Source organism: Mobula hypostoma, chromosome 9, assembly GCF_963921235.1.
Source record: "Mobula hypostoma chromosome 9, sMobHyp1.1, whole genome shotgun sequence".
Lineage (NCBI taxonomy): Eukaryota > Metazoa > Chordata > Chondrichthyes > Myliobatiformes > Myliobatidae > Mobula > Mobula hypostoma.
The window spans coordinates 26,877,695-26,898,975 of NC_086105.1; the positions used below are offsets into that span (position 1 = coordinate 26,877,695).

At 40.3% G+C, this 21,281-nt stretch overlaps 1 protein-coding gene across 1 annotated transcript in view; it reads left to right on the forward strand.

Annotated features, from left to right (window-relative positions):
- Positions 1-234: 234 nt before the first annotated feature.
- kcnq1.2 (potassium voltage-gated channel, KQT-like subfamily, member 1.2) overlaps positions 235-21,281 on the forward strand; it is a 409,546-nt gene continuing 388,499 nt past the window's right edge. Inside the window, 3 exon segments of the mRNA XM_063059641.1 lie at positions 235-283; positions 715-905; positions 992-1,224. Of these exon segments, the coding sequence (XP_062915711.1) occupies positions 849-905; positions 992-1,224 (290 nt within the window). The 5' untranslated portion in view covers positions 235-283; positions 715-848.

The following is a 21,281-nucleotide window of genomic DNA, read 5'->3' on the forward strand; positions in this document are numbered from 1 at the left end:
GAGTTCTGTCCCCGAGCTGTCAGAACGGCCCGTCAACCCAGGGGATGCGCACGCGCACCATCCGACCTGTTGCCGCGCGGGCCGTGAGTCGATGACTGGAACGGGTGCTCGCTCGTGCGCGTGCCGGCCTCCAGCCACCAACCGTGCGCGTGCCGACGGCGAGCGGGCGCGCCTGGTCTGGGCGCACTTCGCCCCTCGCTGTCGATGGGATCGTCGGTCTCATCTCTAACGAGCGGAGACGGAGACAGAAAACTCGCGTCCCTTCCAACTCTTTTGAAAGAAGGTATAGTGAAAGAGGGAAGTGCGCGCTGAATAACAATTTACAGAGTCGGCTGTTTTTTTAAAAATGAAAACGGAGTTAGATAATCTAAAACAAACACTTGCGCTTTGCTGCAAATGCTGTTATCCAAAACGAGAAATGTTTCTTCACACGCAGATACTTGTATCTCGCGCCCCTGAAGAATGTATTGCTTGTTTTATTTAAGTGATTTGTTAAAGCGTATCCGTTTACAGAAGATGTGAATTGTATGTAATTTTGGTAGTCAGGTCTTCGACGTTGTCCTTTTCTTCTCGTCGATTCGGATTAAGGTTTTATCTGATTCCAATCTTTAATGAAACAGCTGCTTTCGTTTCACTTTCTGACCTTTCAATTGCTTGTGTGATCACTGGCGGATGAAGTAAGATTTGTTTTAATTTTTAAAATCTCTCTTTCAGGGTACGGAGGTGTGATTTGAAAGACTGGTTCGTGACGATTCCAAACCAGCACTGTTATAACGTGTAGTCGGGAGGTAAACGATTTATTGTCTTGAATTAACAAATGTTCTGGGGATCAAAGGTAAAGGGACGGCATGTCGTACTCCAAAGATGAAGCTGACGGGTTTCCCATGTACAGTCTGCAAGCACAGGTGAGTGCAACCAAAAATATCTTGGCTTTTTAGAAGTGGGCAGAAAGTGGTCTGACAGTTGCTGTTCTCTGGTTTCATTTGAGCAGGACGACACCACTGTTTATAATAGATCGGGTATTCCTTGCAATCCCGAGGCTGACGTGAATAATTCTCCTCTTCGGAAAAATGGTGCACCCATTGCCTGCACGGAGACGGTCAAAAGTAATTCGTCGACCCGCTTTTACCGACCATACTTGACCAAGACGAGCGTGCAGGGAGATGTGTACAACTTCTTAGAAAGACCCAGCGGTTGGAAGTGCTTTTTATATCATTTCTCTGTGTAAGTATTAACTGTGATACTGTATATTTGAAACAGATCACATCACTACGCGGCGCATGACATACTTGTGCTAGGAATTCGTTTAATTTATGGGAAACTAAAACAAATGGAAAAGAGTTCGATATAAGTTTTTGGTGTAAATAAATCCCCTTCGAAAATAAATGTTTGGATCCAGTCAGACTAGAATTTCGGGCAGCACTGTATCCCTTCTGTTTTTTTTTCGGTTATGGTCTGTTATCCCTCCCAACAGATACTTTTTCAAACATATACATGCCCTATAAGAGAATAAAGACCGTCAAGTGTGTTTCCAACATTTAGTGAAATTGAATTTTCCGTAATTTTATAACTGCGTATACTGCACTAAATAATCTGTTACGTTTGTAAGTTGTTTTCTTGTCCAAAGTTTTAAATTAATATTTTGTTTTGCTTGATATGTATACTGGAAACTCCACCCTTTTTTGAAGTTCATTTCTTAATTAGCTTGGGGATCCAATGATCAAACCTGTTCTTTGAAGAACAATATTGCATCTTTCCAATGCTTATTGAAGATTTCTATCCAAAAACATCTCACAGGGTAATTCTTAGGCCCATGTATATAGCTAAGGTGCCTAAGACTTTTGCACAGTACTGTAGTCTATGTGAATTCTCAGTTGCATAATGCAGTTAATATAATTTTTCTTAATCTATATAATTGATCTAAAATGTGACAACTATCTCTTTTCAAAATGAACAGAAGTTGGTGGGTAAAGCATGTAGCCACATATTATTGTAAAACTTGTAGTCCTGCAGTAGGAAAAGGGCCCAGTGATCCACTGACAGGAAATTTATCTAGTAACAACGACTTCTTGGAGACTGAGCGAATGAATCATGGTTCTTATCATTTAGATATCTACTGGAAAGGCATGGATATAATTTTTTAAAAAATGCAAAGGTGGTATAATACGGAGAGAGATAGGGGTTCTAGTGTTTAATTTTAGAAAAGGTTTAAATGCAGTGTTGTGCTGGTACACACACAATTGTCAACAAATGGGCCGTTTTGGCTCATTGTTTGAACAGCATCTCATCAAACTTCTGAGCAACTATCATTACTCCTTCTGCATATCAGTACATGCAAGATGAGCAGCATTAATAAGAATGCTCACTTTAAAAAAATGATCTGACAGAGCAACTATGCACCTAATAGCAAATTTAACAGGTAACACTGGGGCAGGGCTGGAGGAGATGTGCAGTAGTAGTATCTGGCATTCTCAGAGCAACAGGATATCAATAAAATCCAAAAAGATTTCATTATTATTATAATACCATTACTGAAATAAATAGTTTCATTTGATTAGCTGCCACTTTTTTTTGATGATTCTAAAATGATCACACCAGTTCTAATATACTGAAGAAAGAGCTTTATGAATATCCTTCCCATCGTTATTTATGCTCACTGCTAGTCCCTTCTTTAAATCTGAGCCCTTGTTTTTGGAAAATTTCAAAGCACTTCCCTTTTTTTTGCTGGTAGGCTTTCTACACATAGTTTTTTTCAGGAACTGAAGGAAAACAACACGGAGAAGTTAGCAACTCTTTGTCATAAGTAGGATGGGTATTCAAAAATCCATATCTGAAATAGTTACTGGAAATGTGGTGATTGATTTATTTTGAATCTAAGCAATATATTTAAATCAGCACTTTAAGTGCAGCACTGTGTGTTTTGCCTAGGTGTCATAGCCATACAGTATATGGTGATGGTGTCGATGGAATCGGACTGGCGAAGACTAATGATCCTATTTTAGAATATGCCACAAAAAAATTTGCTAGATGACCATAATCTATACTTAGGGAAACATGGAGAGACAGTAAATTTTAAAGCTTTAAAAAATAAAGTAGCATATTATCATAAATCTTGGAATCATTAGACAGAAAAAAAAACTATAAACTCAGTGAAGAGGGCATTTTATCAAATAAATATCACAATTGCTAAAAAAAAAAAGGAAATGGAATAAGGGAATGCAGAAACAAGCCCTTTGGCCCGATTGGTCTGTGTCAAACAAGATGTCTGTCTGAGCTAGTCCCATTTGTACATGTTTAGCTCATGTCCCTCTAATTCTTCCCTATCTATGTGCCTATACAAATATTTTTCAAATGTTGTAATTTACACTGTCAACCACTTCTTCTGACCACCCTCTAGTTGAAGGTGCCCCTCAAGTTCCTGTTGAATCTCTTCCCTCTCCCTCGACCTTAAACCTTTGCTCTCTTGGTTTCCCAACCCTGGGAATATACTGCACATCACCCTATCTATGCCCCTCATAATTTTATCAACATCTGTAAGATCACAACCCTTTCTCCTATGCTCCAATGAATAGCCATAGCCTGTTCAATGTCTCTGTGTTCATTTGTTGTTGAAAAGCCGAAGAGTTTTATCCAAGCATTGTTTTAGCAGGGAATATTATGGCACTGGCTGTATTTGAGATGGAGATTACGGAACTATTGTGAAAATAGAGCTGATAGACATGTGAACAACAATATAATACAAGGCTATGGAAATAAAGCATTATTAGACAAGGTGTAGATTTTGTTCTAGAAGTTTAACTCCAATTGAGTGCAAGTAATTTAATAAAGTGAGTAACACTGCAGTCTTCAAATGATCTTCCATCACAGCTGATCACTTCCCCTTTTTATTGCTGTTATTTTTACAATTGATGTAATATTCATCAATTTAATACTCAATCAATTCTTCCAATTTTTAAAACTTTGTTTGATCCTCTTCAAGCCAGAGACATCCTTTCTTGGATAACTTGATAAACTTCAGACAATACCTCATATGTATTCTCAGCAAAGCCATATAGAACTGTATCAGGGCTTTCTTATTTTTAAGTTTGCAACCTCTTTGCAATAAAGGTATAGTGTCTGGAAATGTAGAGGAGGCTTGACCCAAAGCAAAGCAGTGGTGAATGGTAACTTTAATAATAGACCAGAAAATAACGAACCATGAGGGGCCACAGAGCGAGAGAGAACAAAACGAAACACAGGCAACTCGGTAAACTTTGGTCCAGGAGAGTGAAAACTAGGAGCAAATAGTTGGTTGAGGCCAGCTGATGAGTGAACAAGGACTATAGAGGAGAAATGGGGGTAAATAGGCTGCAGATGATTAGTATGCAATGAGTGGCGGGTGAATCCTATTAGCTGGGTGAAGAGTGAAAGATGGCTGCATGTGTAGGCTGGGAGGTTGTCTGCGGGAGCAGGCCTGAAAGTATCCACTCCCCTCTCACGTGGCCAGCCCTGATACCCCAGGACGATCCCGATAGATCTGGTGGAACTCATCAATGAGTGATGGATCCAAGGCGTAGCTGGATAGCACCCAAGGCCACTCCTCTGGGCCAAACCCTTCCCAGTTGACCAGGTACTGCACACCCTGTCCACGCCGATGTGAATCCATCAATCAGTGAACTGTGTCCACTAGATGACCTTACACCATCCTAGTTCTGGACATGCAGGCTCGGGTGAGTTGAGTGATCCAGAGTCAACAGGATTGAGGTAGGACATGTGAAAGGTAGGTGTGATTCTGAGGGACAGAAGAAGCTGGAGACGGTAAGTGACTGGATTGATGAGGTGGTTGATCTTGAAGGGACCAATGCTTGCAGAAGTGATTGCACAGTGGCAGCCAGACACATTCTCCAGGTCTGAATAGTCTGGTTGGGCTCTGACAGTGGTTGCCCTAGTGGCAGTAGGCAGGGTTGACAGATAGGGTGGCCCTCCGTGCCCTTCTCCATGCATTCTGGCAACAGCAAACCAAGGCCCTGGTGGACAGGACTTCCACAGTGGGCTCTTCTGTGGGGATCAGTTGGGGTTGGTAGCCATAAAGGACTTAAGAGGGTGAAATACCTGTGGCAGAGGCAGTGTGTAGATTGTGGGACAGCTCAGCCCAGAGAAGATACTTTTATGTGGAAGGGTTAGAGGCAGCAAAGCATAGTAAAAACTTCTACACTTGCTGTTCTAAATGACCATTGGTCTGTGGATTATAGCCAGAGGACAAGCTTACTGAAGTGCGGCGGAGGGAGCAGAAGGCTCCCCAGAAGTGGGTGATGAATTGAGAGCCCCGGTCTGACACAATGTCCTGGAAGGAGCAATGGAGCCGAACTAAATGTTGGCGAAGCAGGTCCGCCATCTTGGCAGCTGATGACAATGAGGTGGGCCATCTTGGAGAACTGTGTCATGGTCACTGTGGCCCCATCAGGTGGTAAACCCATGGTAAGGTCAGTGGAGATGTGGGACTATGGGCATTGAGGGTCTGGTAAAGGCTGCAGAAGCCCAGAAGGCCACTGGTTGGCAGTATTGTACCGTGACACTGAGGGCAGGCGGTGATGAACTGACGTACACCTGCGATCATGGTGAGCCACCAGAATCGGTGTTGCAGAAAATCCAGAGTCTGCCATGCGCCTGGATGGCAGAAGGAGGTGAGGAGTGAGCCCACTGGAGTGTGTCAGAACATGAGGCAAAATGTGATTGTCAGATGTGTTGACTGGAGCAGGCTCATGCTGTAGGACCCAGTGGATCTGGTTCTCAGGACCCCTGATAATCAGGGCAAGAATATGAGAGGATGAACTGAGGGTCTGTCTCTGCTTCAGCTGGGTTGAACTGTTGTGGCAGGGCGACCGCTTTAGTGTTCTTGGAACTGGGTCGGTAGGAGATTAAGTTGAATTGTTTGAAGAAGAGGGCATAGTGATCTTGACATGGCTAGAGGTGGCAGGTCTGTTGTATGGACATGAGGTTCTGATGGTCAGTCCAAATCAGGAAGGGCTCGGTGTTTCTCATCAGACAATATCTTCATTTCTCGAAGGCCCATTTAATAACAAGTGGCTTCCTGTCTCCTACTCCATAACACTGTGTGGCATTGAGTTTGAGTGAAAAGGCCTAAGGGTGTGCTTTCCTGTCCACTCCTCACTGGAGAGAATGGCCCCACCTCTTTTGTAGTGGCTAGTGGGTGCTATGAATACCATCTTACACTCAACCCCTGGTCAGATGCATCCAACTCCACCACAAAAGGTCTGGAGGGGTTTGGATGGCAGAGAATGGGAATGGTGGTGAAGTATCACTTGAGCTTCTTGAAAGCATGGCCCATGACAGCAAACCAGATTATCCACTTGGTAGGTAACTTGGTTAGGAAGCTGGGAGGAAAGGCAATTTGGCGTAGTTTCTGATGAAACGGCGGTAGAAGTTTGAGAAATCCAAGAAGCGCTGTAGCTGTTTGAGAGTGCATTGTCAGGGCCATTCAACGATGGCATACATTTTCACTGGGACCATGTTATGCCTAGGGATACAAGTGTGTTACCTAGGAAGGAGATGTCTGGGGTGTGTAACTAGCATTTTTCTAACTTGGAGTACAGTTGGTTTTTGAGGAGATGAAGGACTGAACAGACATAGTCTTGGTTTTTTTTTTGGAGAAGATGATGATTTCATCGAGGTAGATGAACACATGTGTGTGTTAATGTCTCAGAGGATCTCATTAATGAAAGCTTGTAGAATGGCTGGATCATTGGAAAGTCCAAAAGGCATTACCAAGTATTTGTAGTGGCCAGTGGGTGCTATGAATACTATCTTCTACTCAGCCCACTGCTGAATTTGGATCAGGTTGTATGCGTTCTGTAGATCCAGTTTGTTGAAGATCTGGGCCCCATGGACTGCTTCAAATGTTCTATCAATCAAGGGGAGAGAGTTGCAGTTCTTAATGGAGATGATCTGGAGGGTCGTTCCATAGGCCTCTTGTCAATAAGAAGAGCCAGAGTGGTGAGGCTTTGGGCATCTCTCTGGTTCTAGCCGCCTTTTGTTGTGAAGGACCTAAAATCCATTGTGTAATCCAGCGTAGAGTGTGAACCTTGGCGTAGGTGAAGTATCACATCTGCTGCCTCCCTTCCAATTCCTGGATGGCTGAAAACCCAGTGCATCTCAGTGATGAAATCCTCATATTTGTTGTAAATGGTGGCTTTATTATCCTAGTTCGCGGTGGCCCAGTTCAGAGCTCACCCAATCAAGAGAACTGAGAGGTGTCCCGGAACATAAAGTACAGAGACAGCTGGAGCTCAAAGTGCAAGATACACCGGGATAGGAAGTTGAGGCAATGGGTTGGAAATCTGTTGAAGCTTTTAGGCTTGGGAATCCAGGGTTCAGAGGGAGGAGTTTGCTGCACAAGGCAACTGGTGATGGATGGTCAATGGTTTCCTGCTGCTTCTGGATCATGTGCTTGTGTCTGCAGAAGACTTCCTTTTGGTGAGCATATTCTGCTGGGTCAATTGTTGGTTCACACATCCTGAAATGTAGAGGAGGCTTTACCCAAAAGTGGAGATGATTCAACGGTGCATTATAACTTTAATAATAGGCTGCAAACTAACAAGCCACAAAGGGCCACAAAACAAGAGAGAACAGAAACTTAACACAGCAGGCAACAAGGTAAACTTCAGGCTGGGGGAATGAAAGGTTGGAACAACTGGTTGAAGCTGGCTGGTTCAATGAGTGAACAAAGGACCATGGCTGAGAACTGGGGTTAAATAGGCTGCAGGTGATGAGTCTGGAATGAGCTGCAGGTGAATCCTGTTAGCTGGGCGGAGACTGAGAGGTTTCAGCGGAAGCTGGCCTGATACAAAGCTAATGTTTTTCATCTCAGTCTGTTCTGTACTTGCATGACAACTTTCTGTGATTATGTACAAGGACACCCAAATCCACTGAATATCAACAATTCCATTTTTTACCACCTTTTTGAAAAGCTGACCTGGATTTGAGCCGTACCCTCCAAATATCCGGACCTGTCTCTCAGTTTTGTTTGCACTACCTTACTTTTCCTTTTCTATTTTCTATTTATGATTTATAATTTAAATTTTTAATATTTACTATCAACTTGTACTCCAGGGAGCGCGAAGAGCAGAATCAAATATCGCTGTGATGATTGTACGTTCTAGTATCAACTGTTTGACGACAATAAAGTATAAAGTCTCTCTGAATTGTGTACTTTTTGGCATTATGGTTCATGTCGTCCTATTTGATCCTTTTCTCCTTGTATCCTTCCCATAAGTTATTTTTCCTCCAGATTTTTTATCGTCAGTGAACAAATGCATTACTATTGAGATACAGCACGGAATACACCCTTCTGGCCCATCGAACCATGCTGCCCAGCAATCCGCTGATTTTAATCCTAGCCTAATCACAGGATGATTTACAATGACCAATTTACCTTCCATCGGGTGCGTCTTTGGACTTTGGGGGTGGGGGGGAACCGGATCGCCCAAAGTAAACCCATGCGGACATGGATAAATGTACATACTCCTTACAGACAGCAGTGAGAATTGAACCTGGGTCTCCTGTACTGTAAAGCATTGTGCTAACCACTGTGCTACCGTGCCACCCTACGGGAGAGTTGAATGCAATTTATAGAAATAATTAAAGACAAAAAACTAATCCTTGGAGCATTCTACCAGTTACAAGCTGCCAATCTGAAAAAAATGACTTGCTGTTTTCTGTCTGTTAACCAACTCTTATATGACCTCTCTAACCTTGTGTCACGAGTATCGACATCCCAAGTACTGCATCCACTGGTTTTCCTTATCTGTTTAGTGGTTCCAGTCTCAAAATTGTTCAATTGGCAAACACTGTTTATATATATACTATTTGCTTTTGTTGTCCCATGGAATGTAGATGCTACTGGCAAGACAGTAATTATTGCTTGTCTCTTATTGCTGTTTGAGTAACTGTTGGTGTGCTGTCTACTTGAAATGATGTAGTTTTATTTTGAAGGTACTCCCAAAATTCTGCGGGGTAAGGAGTTCTATTACTTTGACTTGGTGAGAAAGAACAAAAGGCAATTATGGTTTCAGTAACTTGAAGGGAAATGGGATATTGTTTCAAAGTGACTTCTTCTTTTGCTTTCCAAATAGTAGTGGTATTGTCCAATTCTTGGTAAATTGCTGCAGAGCATGTTGTAGAAAGAATACACTTTAGATGTGAGGAGAATGGAATGTTCAGAATGGAAGGTGGTGTGCCAATAAGTGGATTGCTATTATTTTTTTTAAAATTTCCCGAATATTGTCGGAGTAGGGCTTAGCCAGGCAAACAAGGTATTCTGCTTTCTGAATAGAGAATTGCCTTTGGGAAGAGAGGAAGTGTGTCACTTGCCTCAGAACATAGAACCTATTACCTGTTCTTGTTGCAGTGTCTTGAGGCTGGTCCAGTTATGTTTCTGACTATTTGTGTGGCTGGAATGAAGCTTGCCTTTTGTCATTGCATGCAAAAGGTTAAACATTCTTGCATTTAGCCTTGGAAGGCACAAAGTGCATAGCCATCAGCAAATATAGATTCTAACCATGTATACAAATGATTGTTATATAAAATGAGGATTCAGGGTGCATTCCTATAACGATAGTCTAATATTTATTTTTTTAATAATCGGAAATGCAATCACCACATGTTGATCCAAGTTATCCATAAATGGTGAATATTTTGGGAACGTAAGTATAACTAAGCTTCTTACAAAGGCATTTCACCATTTTTTTTAAGCTTTAATAATGTCTTGCATCATCTTTTGAGTGGACGGGACATGCAGTAGACTGTTCCTTTGGTTTCCATAGTAAACTTTGTGTTGTATGTCTTGATTTGTCACATGCAATTGACTGCTAACCTCTGGTACTGTCTATGTAGCTTGCATGTTTTTCCTTGTATGGGTTTCCTCCATCAGCCCCAGTTTTCTTCCATATCTTGAAGATGTGCTTGTGCTAGGTTAATTGGTCCTAATATGTAGATGAGTGGTAGAATCTGGGGTGGGGGGGCGGGAAGAAGTTGATGACAAAATGAATAAAATTGGATAAATATAAATGGGTGCTTAATTGTCAGCTCTATCTTGATGAGTCAAAGGGACTGGTGTTTGCTGTATGGTTCTATTTTGCCAGAGCTGCTGCCAAGCTACCTATACAGCATTGAGCACAGTCATGTCAAGTTAAATTTCACTTTGATTTTTAAAATATTTAATGTCTCTCTTAATAGGAAATCATTGAAAATATACAGTTTATTGATGTTGCTCATATCCCCCTGGAATGAATAAAAAGAATCTGATTACCTTTAGTTTGTGGTTTTGAATCATGTTATTTTTCTGTCATTCAAAGTGATGACAAAATACATTAAGCTCTCCCTAGATTTTCCAGATTCACTGAGTTTCTAAATTGATTATTAGCTAATCCTTTGGTTATATATAGATATATGTAGTCAATATTGATCACTATCAGGTTTATTATTACTGGCATGTTTGGAAATTTGTTGTTTTATGGTAGCAGTACATTGCAATACATAAGCTGTACTATAAATTACAATAACATGTATTGTAAATAAGTAGTGCAAAAATAGTGTTCATGGGTTCATTGTTCATTCAGAAATCTGATGGAGGGGAAGAATCTGTTTCTAAAATGTTGAGTACCATTACATAGCTTCAGGCTCCTATCCCTTCTCTCAGGTGGTAGTAATGAAAAGAGGCATTTCTTGGGTGGTGGGAGTCTTTAATGATGGGTGTTGCATTTTTTTTTTGACACATCACCTTTTGGAAGATATCCTCACTGGTGGGGTGGCTAGAAGCTCATGATGGAGCTGGTTAAGTTTACAACCTTCTGCAGCTTTTTCCGATCCTGTGCGGTGGCTGCTCCGTGCCAGACAGTGATGCAACCAGTTAGAATGCACTCCATGGTACCTCTGTAGAAATTTGCTGGAGTCTTTGGTGACATATGAAATTTCTTCAAACTCCTAATGAAATATAGCCACTGGCTTGGCTTCTTTGCAATTGCATCAATATGTTGGGCCCAGGATACATCCTCAGAGATGTTGTCACCCAGGAACTTGAAATGGTTCACCCTTTCTACTATTGACGCTTTGATAAGGATTGGTCTATGCTCCCTCAGCTTCCCCTTCCTGAAGTCAACAATCAATTCCTTGGTCTTACTGACATTTCAAAGTGTGCATAAAAGGCATTAGGCTTATCTGAGAATGGAGCATCACAGCTAGTTATGATGATAGATTTTGCTTTGTAGTAAGTAATGGCCTGCAGACCCTGCCAGAGCAGATGTGCATTCGATTCCTTCTCTAACGTAACTCTGACTTGCTTTATTGCTCTTGAGGTAGCCTTTCGTAGGTTGTACCTGGACTGCTTGTAGAGTTTTGGATCACTGGTCTTGAATGCCACAGATCTAGCCCTCAACAATACGTGAATCTCATGGTTTATCCACAGGTTGTACTTCAGGGAGCGCGAAGCGCAGAATCAAATATCACTGTGATGGTTGTACATTCTAATATCAATTGTTTGGCAACAATAAAGTATAAAGGAAAGTAAATGTTGATAAAGCTGGTGTCAACAGTGGCATATTCATTTGGATCTGAAGATGATTCCCTGAATATTGTCTACGCTACAAATTCCAGTTCCCATGCTATCTGAATAACAATACTAAGATCTGATACAAGGACTTACCTGACAATCTGTTCAGCTGGTTTGACGCACTTCAATGTGAGCGTGGGTTATTCCGACTGAAACATCCTCCTATGTTGCACTCTGTTGGAATTTTCAAGGAAAAAGCAGGAAGTATGGATACATGTGACCTGGCGTGAAGGGAAGTGTATTCAATTTATCAGCTGTAGGAAACAGTTAAAAACTAATAATCTTGTTTTGATATGAAAACAATATTTTTGATCTTAGTTATGCTGGATTAGATGTTCTGAAAGTGGCATTTTATGCTATTGTGAAGTCAAGGCAAGGATAGCCTGGGCAGTTGTAGTCAAGCAAGACCTTTTGAAGTGAGTCTGCTGGAGACACCTTTGCTTACTACAGATAAAATGGGTTGGGTTGATTGCAGCAACGTGTACTCAAACCAGACGAGAGAGATCTCTAGTGAGAATTTTCAAGAAAGGGGATGTCAGAGACAGATGAAGTAAGAATAATGGGAGGATGTGAAACATACCAAACAAGCAGAAGTTCTATTGTCTTTACTAACTTCATTTCATTTCATTTTAAAATCTTTTTATTAATTATTATTGAAAATCGACAACAGAAAAACATTAAAATAATCAAGTCAATATATCAATATGTATAAGAAGAGTCAAACTATTAGCCAAGCTAAACAGAAGAAAGAAAATGTTAAAGCTATTTTTTTGGAAAAAAGAAAGAAGGAAAAAAGAACCCCTGCTAACTAAAACAAAAAGAAACCCCTGCTAACAAAAAAAAACAAGGAAAAAAGAACCCATTTGGAGCACAATCCCGGAGCTATATGCCATACAAGCTTCCAGAAAGCTAACTTCAAAATATCATCAGTCGACCACTAAAAGGTTCGATTGACTTTAATACCTCTGTTGTGAATGGCAATTAATTTTGCGAGAAAGGAATTCGAACATGTACAATTTACAATAATTAATATCTGTAACCGATAAGGCGGTTCTGTATAAAAATAGCAGTTTTCTGTTCAGACTTCAGAACGGTGTGGCTGACAAGAGCCCATGTTTTTCTCCTTGTACTCAAGTATAATAAAAAGAAAGCTTAAGTTGTAAGATTGTGTGTGTTCTGGGCCCAATTGTTTTAGTTATTTATTTTGCTATTGGCAATGACAGTTACTTCAATATTATCTCCTTCTACTGGATTTGAATAGTTGACTTAATTAACTTCCTTTCTTTCTTCCCAAGTAATTGTTCCTATACTTGCTTTTTCACTCTTCATTTCTAAAGCACTCTCTGACACCTTTATTGCAGCATGTTTGCAGCAACAAATTTCCTTCACACTTCCTGTCAACACTTAAGAGGGCACATGTCGAGCTGTGAACCTGTTTCCAATTATGCGTAAGTAAAGATGGTGTGGTCATATCAGAATACTTGTGTACTCTTCTGCCATTGAATGGGCTAAATTTGTGTAAGATCAATCTGTAATAGCCAGAAAGGAATACCTAGGCATTATTATAATGACTCACAAAATTGACTAAAATTTCACTTGAAAGCATGAGCTGAATTAATTTACCTGAGAATTTGGCCCTTGGCCCTCAGTGCAATGTTCAATTTCATTTTGGAAGTGTGAAGTTATGAAGTACAGATTATCAATGATAGTGAAAGCTAATAACCGGGGGAAATCTTTCTTATTGAGTGCTTTTTTTTTTGCAAGGGCCATTCCATTCCCAATTTTGAAAATGTTTGTCATATTTAGGAAATCAGTAATTGAATTACTTGAAACTTGATGCTCAGTCAAAATTGAATCTGTTAACATTTTGTTCTGACAAATGGAGATCACCTTCACCAATGCAAAGAACCGTAATTGAAACTACTTTTAGGATTATATGGAGAAGCAAAAATCTATTGCACCCAGTATCTGGAGTGAGGCCTTTGATGCTGCAAGTTAGTGTATAATTGTTTGTATCATTGATTAAACACATTGATCAATGAATATGAAACCTAGAAGCTTTGTGTCTGAATGAAACCAAATCTTTCCATCGATGATTCAGACTGTAGCTTGAAAATTGTTTAAGAATTACTCCAAACTTTTTTCTATGTTAAAGCAGTGCTGTAGGTCATTCAATGCTGTTGGTGCAAATTGCATAAAGATCATGAGTTTCAATTGTGAAGTTAACTGAACAAACTTATTAAATTTGCCTGTGTAACCTTGTGTTAAAAATGACATCCACATAGCATTCTTACAAGTTCAAAAAGTTATTACAGTTTAACGTGGTAGTTGCAATCATTATAGGTGGCTCTTAAATGATTAGCACTACATCAATAAGACAATGATGACTGAAGAGAGAAGGGAGGCAGTAGAGCTGGGGTTTTGTAGGATTGGGAAGTGCTCCCAAGGAGTTGGAGTGACCTGGAAGGCATGGAAAATCTCCAGGGTCACATCAGGCACTCTTGGCAGGAGGTTGCAATAAGGATTTCTGGAGGAAATATTTTTTTTAAAAAAAGGAACAGATGTATGCCAGTTGGTGCATGGATCCTGTTCCTCATTCAACATTATCATGGCTAATCATGCATTGTGGTACTCTGATCTGTTTCTCCTCATCCTGGTTGCAAATTGCATTACTTGGAGGTGTATCCTTTGGTAGTAACCATTCATTCTGGACTTGCCAGTCATCAGGAACTTCCTCACTTTATCTATCTTGTTTAGTCTTATTAGAGTCTTATGGGGTTCTATGAGATGTTATCCCATTTTAAGTTCCAGTAAGAATTGACCCATTCTTTATATGCATGCCAGTTCTGCTACCTCTGGAATAATCTGGTAAATCTTTGTTGCATTTCTTCTGTACGAGATCATCCTTCCCAAGATTGGACCGGTCCAGATGGGCTCTTACCAAAGCACTGTACAGTTACAGTGTCACTTTCTCCAGTAGCTTGTCCTGGGACTTTGTCAGTTTTTAGCTCAGATGTTTTCCCCAGCACCATTTCTTAAGCAGACTTCTTTCAGTTCCTCTCCTCCTTTCCCTCTCAAGAGCTATGGTTCCCTAAAGTACCTGGACAGTTATTTGCAAGACAGAACCAAATATGTATTTAATAATACTGTTGTTTTTTCCCCTCCAATATAATCTTCCCTATTTTCTAATCGTAGGAGACTGCATGTGCCTTCAATAACCTTTTTCTCCATGTATTTACAGAAGCATTTACTGTCAGTTTTTAAGTTCTTGCAAGCCTAAGATCAGTCTGTTTTATCTTCACCTCTTTAAATCAATTTTTGTCTAAACTCTAAACTTTTCACAGTCCTCAGGCTTGTTGCTTTAACTCTAAATGCCTAGACTTTGAGATTGGTTACAGTACTGGCTAACACCTGTCCGTGCTCCGCAAAATCTGGTGGTTTGAAGAAAAAGTAGATGATTTTTTTCTGTCCTTGGGTTTGGGTAAGCCATTGCAAGTTGCAAAATCTAAGAAGTGATAGTGATGAGTTTGATTAATAGGACTGGATGTTACATTTGTACAATCCCTGGAAGCAGTATCTTGGAAAGATCCTCTGGATAGGAAATTGAGAACGTGATCCAAATGGGCAAAAAGGTCAAAGCATCTGTATAATCTAAGATTATAGATCTTTAGTGAAGGCAAAGTATGCAATTTGAATGTTGACTATTTAAAATAGCATAGCTTTTGAAAAACCTGGCTATTAAGTTTGTAAACGGGAGCTGTTGTTTGTCAGAGCAGAAAATCAAACTCAAGATGAGTTTTGTGTGCTGTACGCTGTTAATGTTATTTGAGGAGGTTTTGTGTCTGACAAAGCGTTAATGAGAATGAAAATCCTGCCATAAATTGTGGAGATGAACTTCCTGACGGATTCCAGGAAAAAATTCTGATTGACGTCGTTTGTGTAATGTATAATGTGCGCTCATCAGAGCTATTCTACTCACCTTGTAATTCACCTCTCCCCAGAGAGTTGTAATTTGCTCTCTGAACTGCCACAATGCTAACTTCATCCATGCACAGTAGAAGGAAAGTCAAACTATAACTCTTTCAAGAGTGAGCATATTTTATTATAGTTATCAGTTTTTAATGTAAATTGCTTCCTTCGTGAAGATATTATACGTATCATCTGTCTGAGGTTGATTTATTTGAAATGAAGTACAGACATTTGATAAACTGTTTGCTTTTTTAACCTAATTACCAAAATCCATGAGTACATTGAAGGAAAGGAAGAAAAAAAGCAGTCATTTTGCAAATGTGAAAATGTTGTTGTTATACTTGTAAGACATAGTGTTGAAAAACAGATCACTTTACAAATGAATTATTGTTAAATTATGTAAATTCAAATGGAGATCTGGCTATGAAGAATATGCCTGTCATGTGTGATTTTTTTTGAGACCACGGTTTTTTATTTGTATATTGTTGTTAAATATTATTTGCCTTGGGTAGATAAAATGAAAAAGAAAAGGTGAGCGATATACTTTTCACAAATGAAATCTAGTAGCCTACTGTTATGTACACTTGCAATTTGAAACTTGGGCTCCCATTGTGATGAAAATGTTGAACAATATTATGTTCCTGTTGATTGAGTAACAGTAATCTGAAGCATAATATCAATGTTTTCCCAGATGAGAACCTAAAGCCTACTGAAAGATGTCCTTCATTACTATTTTAAGTAACTCTCAGTCAGTGACTCATTTCTATTTTTTCATGCCTTCCACTGAGCAGGTACTATAAACACTGAAGATATTATAGCCATCGATAGTAGATGTTAAAAGAGTCATTCCATACTTCATTTTGAAAACCCAGAGATAAAACACCACCTAGAAGATACTTGCTTTCCTGCTGATTTCATTGTAAGATACCTGATGTAAACAAATGCAATATGTTAATCTTGTTTGGGATCTCTATGTGTAATTAATTGGAATTATTATGTTTGTGAATGCCTGGTTAAGGCGCCAGTCTAGTGATCGGAAGGTCACTAGTTCCAGCCTCAGCTGAGGCAGCCTGTTGTGTCCTTGAGCAAGGCACTTAACCACACATTGCTCTGCAACGACACTGGTTCCAAGCTGTATCGACCCTAGTGCCCTTCCTTTGGACAACGTTGGTGGCGTGGAGAGGGGAAACCTGTAGCATGGGCAACTGCCAGTCTTCCATACAACCTTGCCCAGGCCTGCGCCCTGGAAACCTTCCAAGGCGCAAATCCATGGTCTCACGAGACTATGGATGCCTATAATATAATAATATGTTTGAGAAATGTTATGATGCAGAAATACACAAACAATAACTCAGTGTTGAATTTCTTGAAATAACAAAATTAGTGCATAATGTACTAGTTTTGTGCGTTGGTCTAGTATGTAAATTCTTTTGGGTAATTTTGGCTCATTACTTTTCCTCAAACTCAGTTTAAGCAATTTTATAAGTAATAATGATGGAAAAGAAGTGGACTAGTTTTTTGACCAATGCAAAGAAATTAAAGAGAATTCGGCCCCACTGAGGAAATAGTTGTTAATCAAATTTGTCTCCACTATCACTTCAAGACCTTCCTTGTTTATCTCACTGTCTGATCTTCAATGTTGTCATGATTTCTGCCTCATCTAATTTTTACTTGCAGTGTAACACTTAGAACTGTGAAGGATTGCATTAGGAGGGAATTTAAATTTTATTTCAAAATTGGATTCAACATTCATGAAGGAACTATCCCACCTTTATCATGCCTATCCCCCACTTCTCATTTCAAGTAGGGTGGGATACTGTAATCAATCCATTCTCAGCTGTTAAATCCATAAATGCTTTGAAGGAGGTTGCATGCCTCTATACTATCACTTTTCTATTATAAATACTGTATAAAATATAATATTTAAATACAAGGACTGTTTTTTACATTACATTTCAATGATTTGGACGATGGTATTGATGATTGGTCAAGTTTGTGGGGGATACGAAGATAGAGTGGCAGTTAGTGGCAGGGAGGCTGCAGATGGACTTAGATTAGGAGAATTGGCAAAGAAGTGGCGGATAGAATGCAGAGTCAGGAAGTCTATGGTCATGCTCTTTGGCAGAAGAAATAAAGGTGTAGACTATTTTCTAAATGGAGAGAAAATTCAAAAATCCAAGATACAAAGGGACTTGGTATTCCTCATGCAGGATTACCCGAAGGTTAGCTTGCAGGTTGAATCAGTGGTGAGGAAGGCAATTGCAATATTAGCATTCATTTCGAGAGGACTTGAATATATAAAAGCAAGTTTGTAATGCTGAGGCTGTATAAGGCACTGGTGAGGACTCACCTGGAGTATTGTGAGCATTTTTGGTCCCCTTGTCTAAGAAAGGATCTGCTGACATTGGAGAGGGTTCAGAAGAGGTTCATGAGAATGATTCTGGGAATGAAAGGGTTATCATATGAGGAGCATTTGATAGCTCTGTGCCTGTACTCACTGGAATTTAGAAGAATGAGGGGGAATCTCATTGAAACCTATTGAATATTGAAAGGCCTAGATGGAGTGGCTGTGGAGAGGATGTTTCCTATAGTGGGGAAGTCTAGGACCAAAGAACACAGTCTCAGAAGAGAGGACGTCCATTTAGAATGAAGATGAGGAGGGTTTTTTTTCACCAGGGGGAAGTGAATCTATAGAATTCATTGCCACAGGTGGCTGTGGTCATTGGGTGTATTTAAGGTGCAGGTTGATAAGTTCTTGATTATCTAGGGTGAGAAAGGTTATGGGAAGAACGCAGGAGGAAGGAGTTGAGAGGGAAAGTGAATCTGCCATGATGAAATGGCACAGCAGACTCGGTGGGCCAGATGGCCTAATTCATGGGTTCAATATCAATTTAGAAATTGGATGGTAGAGGGGAAGAAGCTGTTCCTGAATCGTTGAGTATGTGCCTTCAGGCTTCTGTACCTCCTTACTGATGGTAACAATGAGAAGAGGGCATGTCCTGTGTGGTGGGTGTCCCTAGTGATGGATGCCACCTTCCCAAAGCACCACTCCTTGAAGATGTCTTGGGTACTACAGAGGTTAGTACCCATAATGCAGCTAATTTTACAAGTTTCTGCAATTTATTTTGATCTTGTGCAGTAGTTTCCCCCCCACCCCACCCCATACCAGAGGGCAATTCAACCAGTCAGAATGCTCTCCGTGGTACATTTGTAGAAGTTTTGAGTGTTTTAGTTGACAAACCAAATCTCCTCAAATTCTAAATGAAATATAGCCGCTGTCTTGCTGCCTTATAGCTATGTTAATGTGTTGCGTCCGTGTTAGCTCCTCATAGACATTGACACCCAGGAACTTGAAATTGCTCCCTCTCTCCACTACTGATCATTAAGTGGTTTTCACTGCCTATTGATATTCTTTCCTCCGACTCTTGTAAGTTTTCTTTCTGCTGGTAAACAGATACCAAGAGTAAAATATGTCTGTAGTTTAGAAAAACTATATCTTTGGGAAGTCCATTCCTCCGGGATTCTTGTGCATAACTTCCTTTCCCTTTATAGCCCCTATCCACTTTGGGAAGTGCGCCTTGCTAAATATTGAGGTCTAAGGTTTCAAAACATCACTTTTAAATATTTGAAATCCAACCTATTAGCCTCTTCTTGACCCAGTGCAGTTCTAACTATCATCTACTTCAGAGGAGTTGTGCGTGAGTTATAAATGCTGGTCATACAGAGACGGAGATACAGGATGGAAACAACCACTTCAGCCTCCTGAGTCCCCTCTGCTCATAAACCATCAACTTGTACCAATCCTCCATCTACCCCATTTTCCCCCACATTCTCAACAACTTGACAGCCCAACCCTGGCTTCTCCCTCTCAACTACGCACAAAGGGCAAATTACAGTAACCTAATGAAACCACTAATCAGCACGCCTTTGGGATGCGTTCAGAAATTCCATTACATAAAGGAAACTTATATGGCCATTTGAAGTATGTGCAACCTCCACATAAACACTCAAAATTCAGATTGAACCCAGGTCTCCGGCACTGTGAAGCAGCAGCTCCATTAGTTGTACCATGATACTGCTGGTCTTGGCAGCAATCATCATCGGCGGGGAGATTTGAAGAACCAGCTGTTGCCCATGCAGCGGGCTCTCCCTCTCCACGTCACTGATTTAGTCCAAGGGAAGGACAAGCGCCGATACAGCTTGGCGCCAGTATAGTCGCAGAGGTTGCCAGAGTGAAGTTGTAAACAACAGCAAACAGCCTTAGGGACCTTGGCTCTGGATTTCTTCCTTGGGGTTTATTCTCAAAGCCTTTCCCATGGATGGGTATGGCCACAAGGCAGCGGAGGTTTAAAATCAGTGTTTTCCCTCTCCTACGCGGGCTGCCATCCAAGGTTGACGAGCCCCACCAGGCAGCGATACCCATATTCTAAAATGAAAAGTAGTGTCCTCACACCACTTAAACTTTTTCATAATTTTATGTATGTCAAGTAGTGGCATTCTCATAAAGTCCAAATCTGATCTTTCATAACCTTGTACTTCCTCACACCACAAACTACTGCAAGTGAATATCCACCTTTAACAGTATACTTGTTAGTTTGATAGAATTTGAAACTGCAATTGACTGTACATATCCCAATTTGTAAAATCTGTTAAAATGTTAACACCTTGATGGAAAAAGAGCAAAAAAATTTTTGATGGTATTGGTAATGTTGTTATATGATGCACATTCTTGACGATCCTCTCTGATTAGTAACACTACTGTTGTATGGTCAACCCTCATTCTGTGTACTTAGACAGACAATAGTTTAAAAACAAGATGATATTGCCACTTTAGAGCTTATCACCTTGGTTGCATGGATGAATGGGGTTGAGGGACCTGTTTCCTGCTTTATGACTCTGCAATGTCTATGTTAACAGCAGTTAATTTACAGTGAATAGGATTTGTTTAACTCATTTGGACTACATAAATTTTGACAAAGAAAATGATATTGGTTGAGGTGTAACATTTCTCATAAATAATACGATCAAATAAACCCCTTATATAATAGGGGGACTTATACATCATGGACTAATTTTAATAGTTTCTTTTGCTGAACTTGCAGCCAATGCCTTCGCGATACAATTCTTCAGTGATCAAGAACACTTTGTAAATGAAAGAACTACCTGCAGTTACAGGTCGCCAGGCAACTAATTAAATATTTATAAATGGATACAATGCCAGCTACATATAACTAATTACAATTTTCAGGAAGAAATAGATGGATCATATGGAGTGTGTAGTCATAAAAAACACTCTGTGGCCTAATTACCAACCCTTTAAAGCACTGTAGGAGGCAATTAGATGCAGATTATTAGAACAGCACTTCATATTCTACCTTGTGGCATGAACATCATTTTTTTTAACTTTTGGTAACTACTTTCCCTCTGTTATCCCTTTTGTTTTTCCTTATACCACTGGCCCAATACCCCTTCTCTTTCTGTTCCCCCAAGCTCCCACTCTGCCCATCACATTTGGTTCTCCTCCCCCTATCCTTCCCTTTATTCTATGGTCCATTGTCCTATCCTATCAGATTCTACCTTCAGTCCTTTGTCACTTCCACCTGTCAGCTCCCAATATCTTACATCACTCCCACTCATCTCCTCTTCCTGTCTCCCCCACTTACCTGAAATCATCTATCACCCACCAGCTCTGCTCATCGCCTTATAC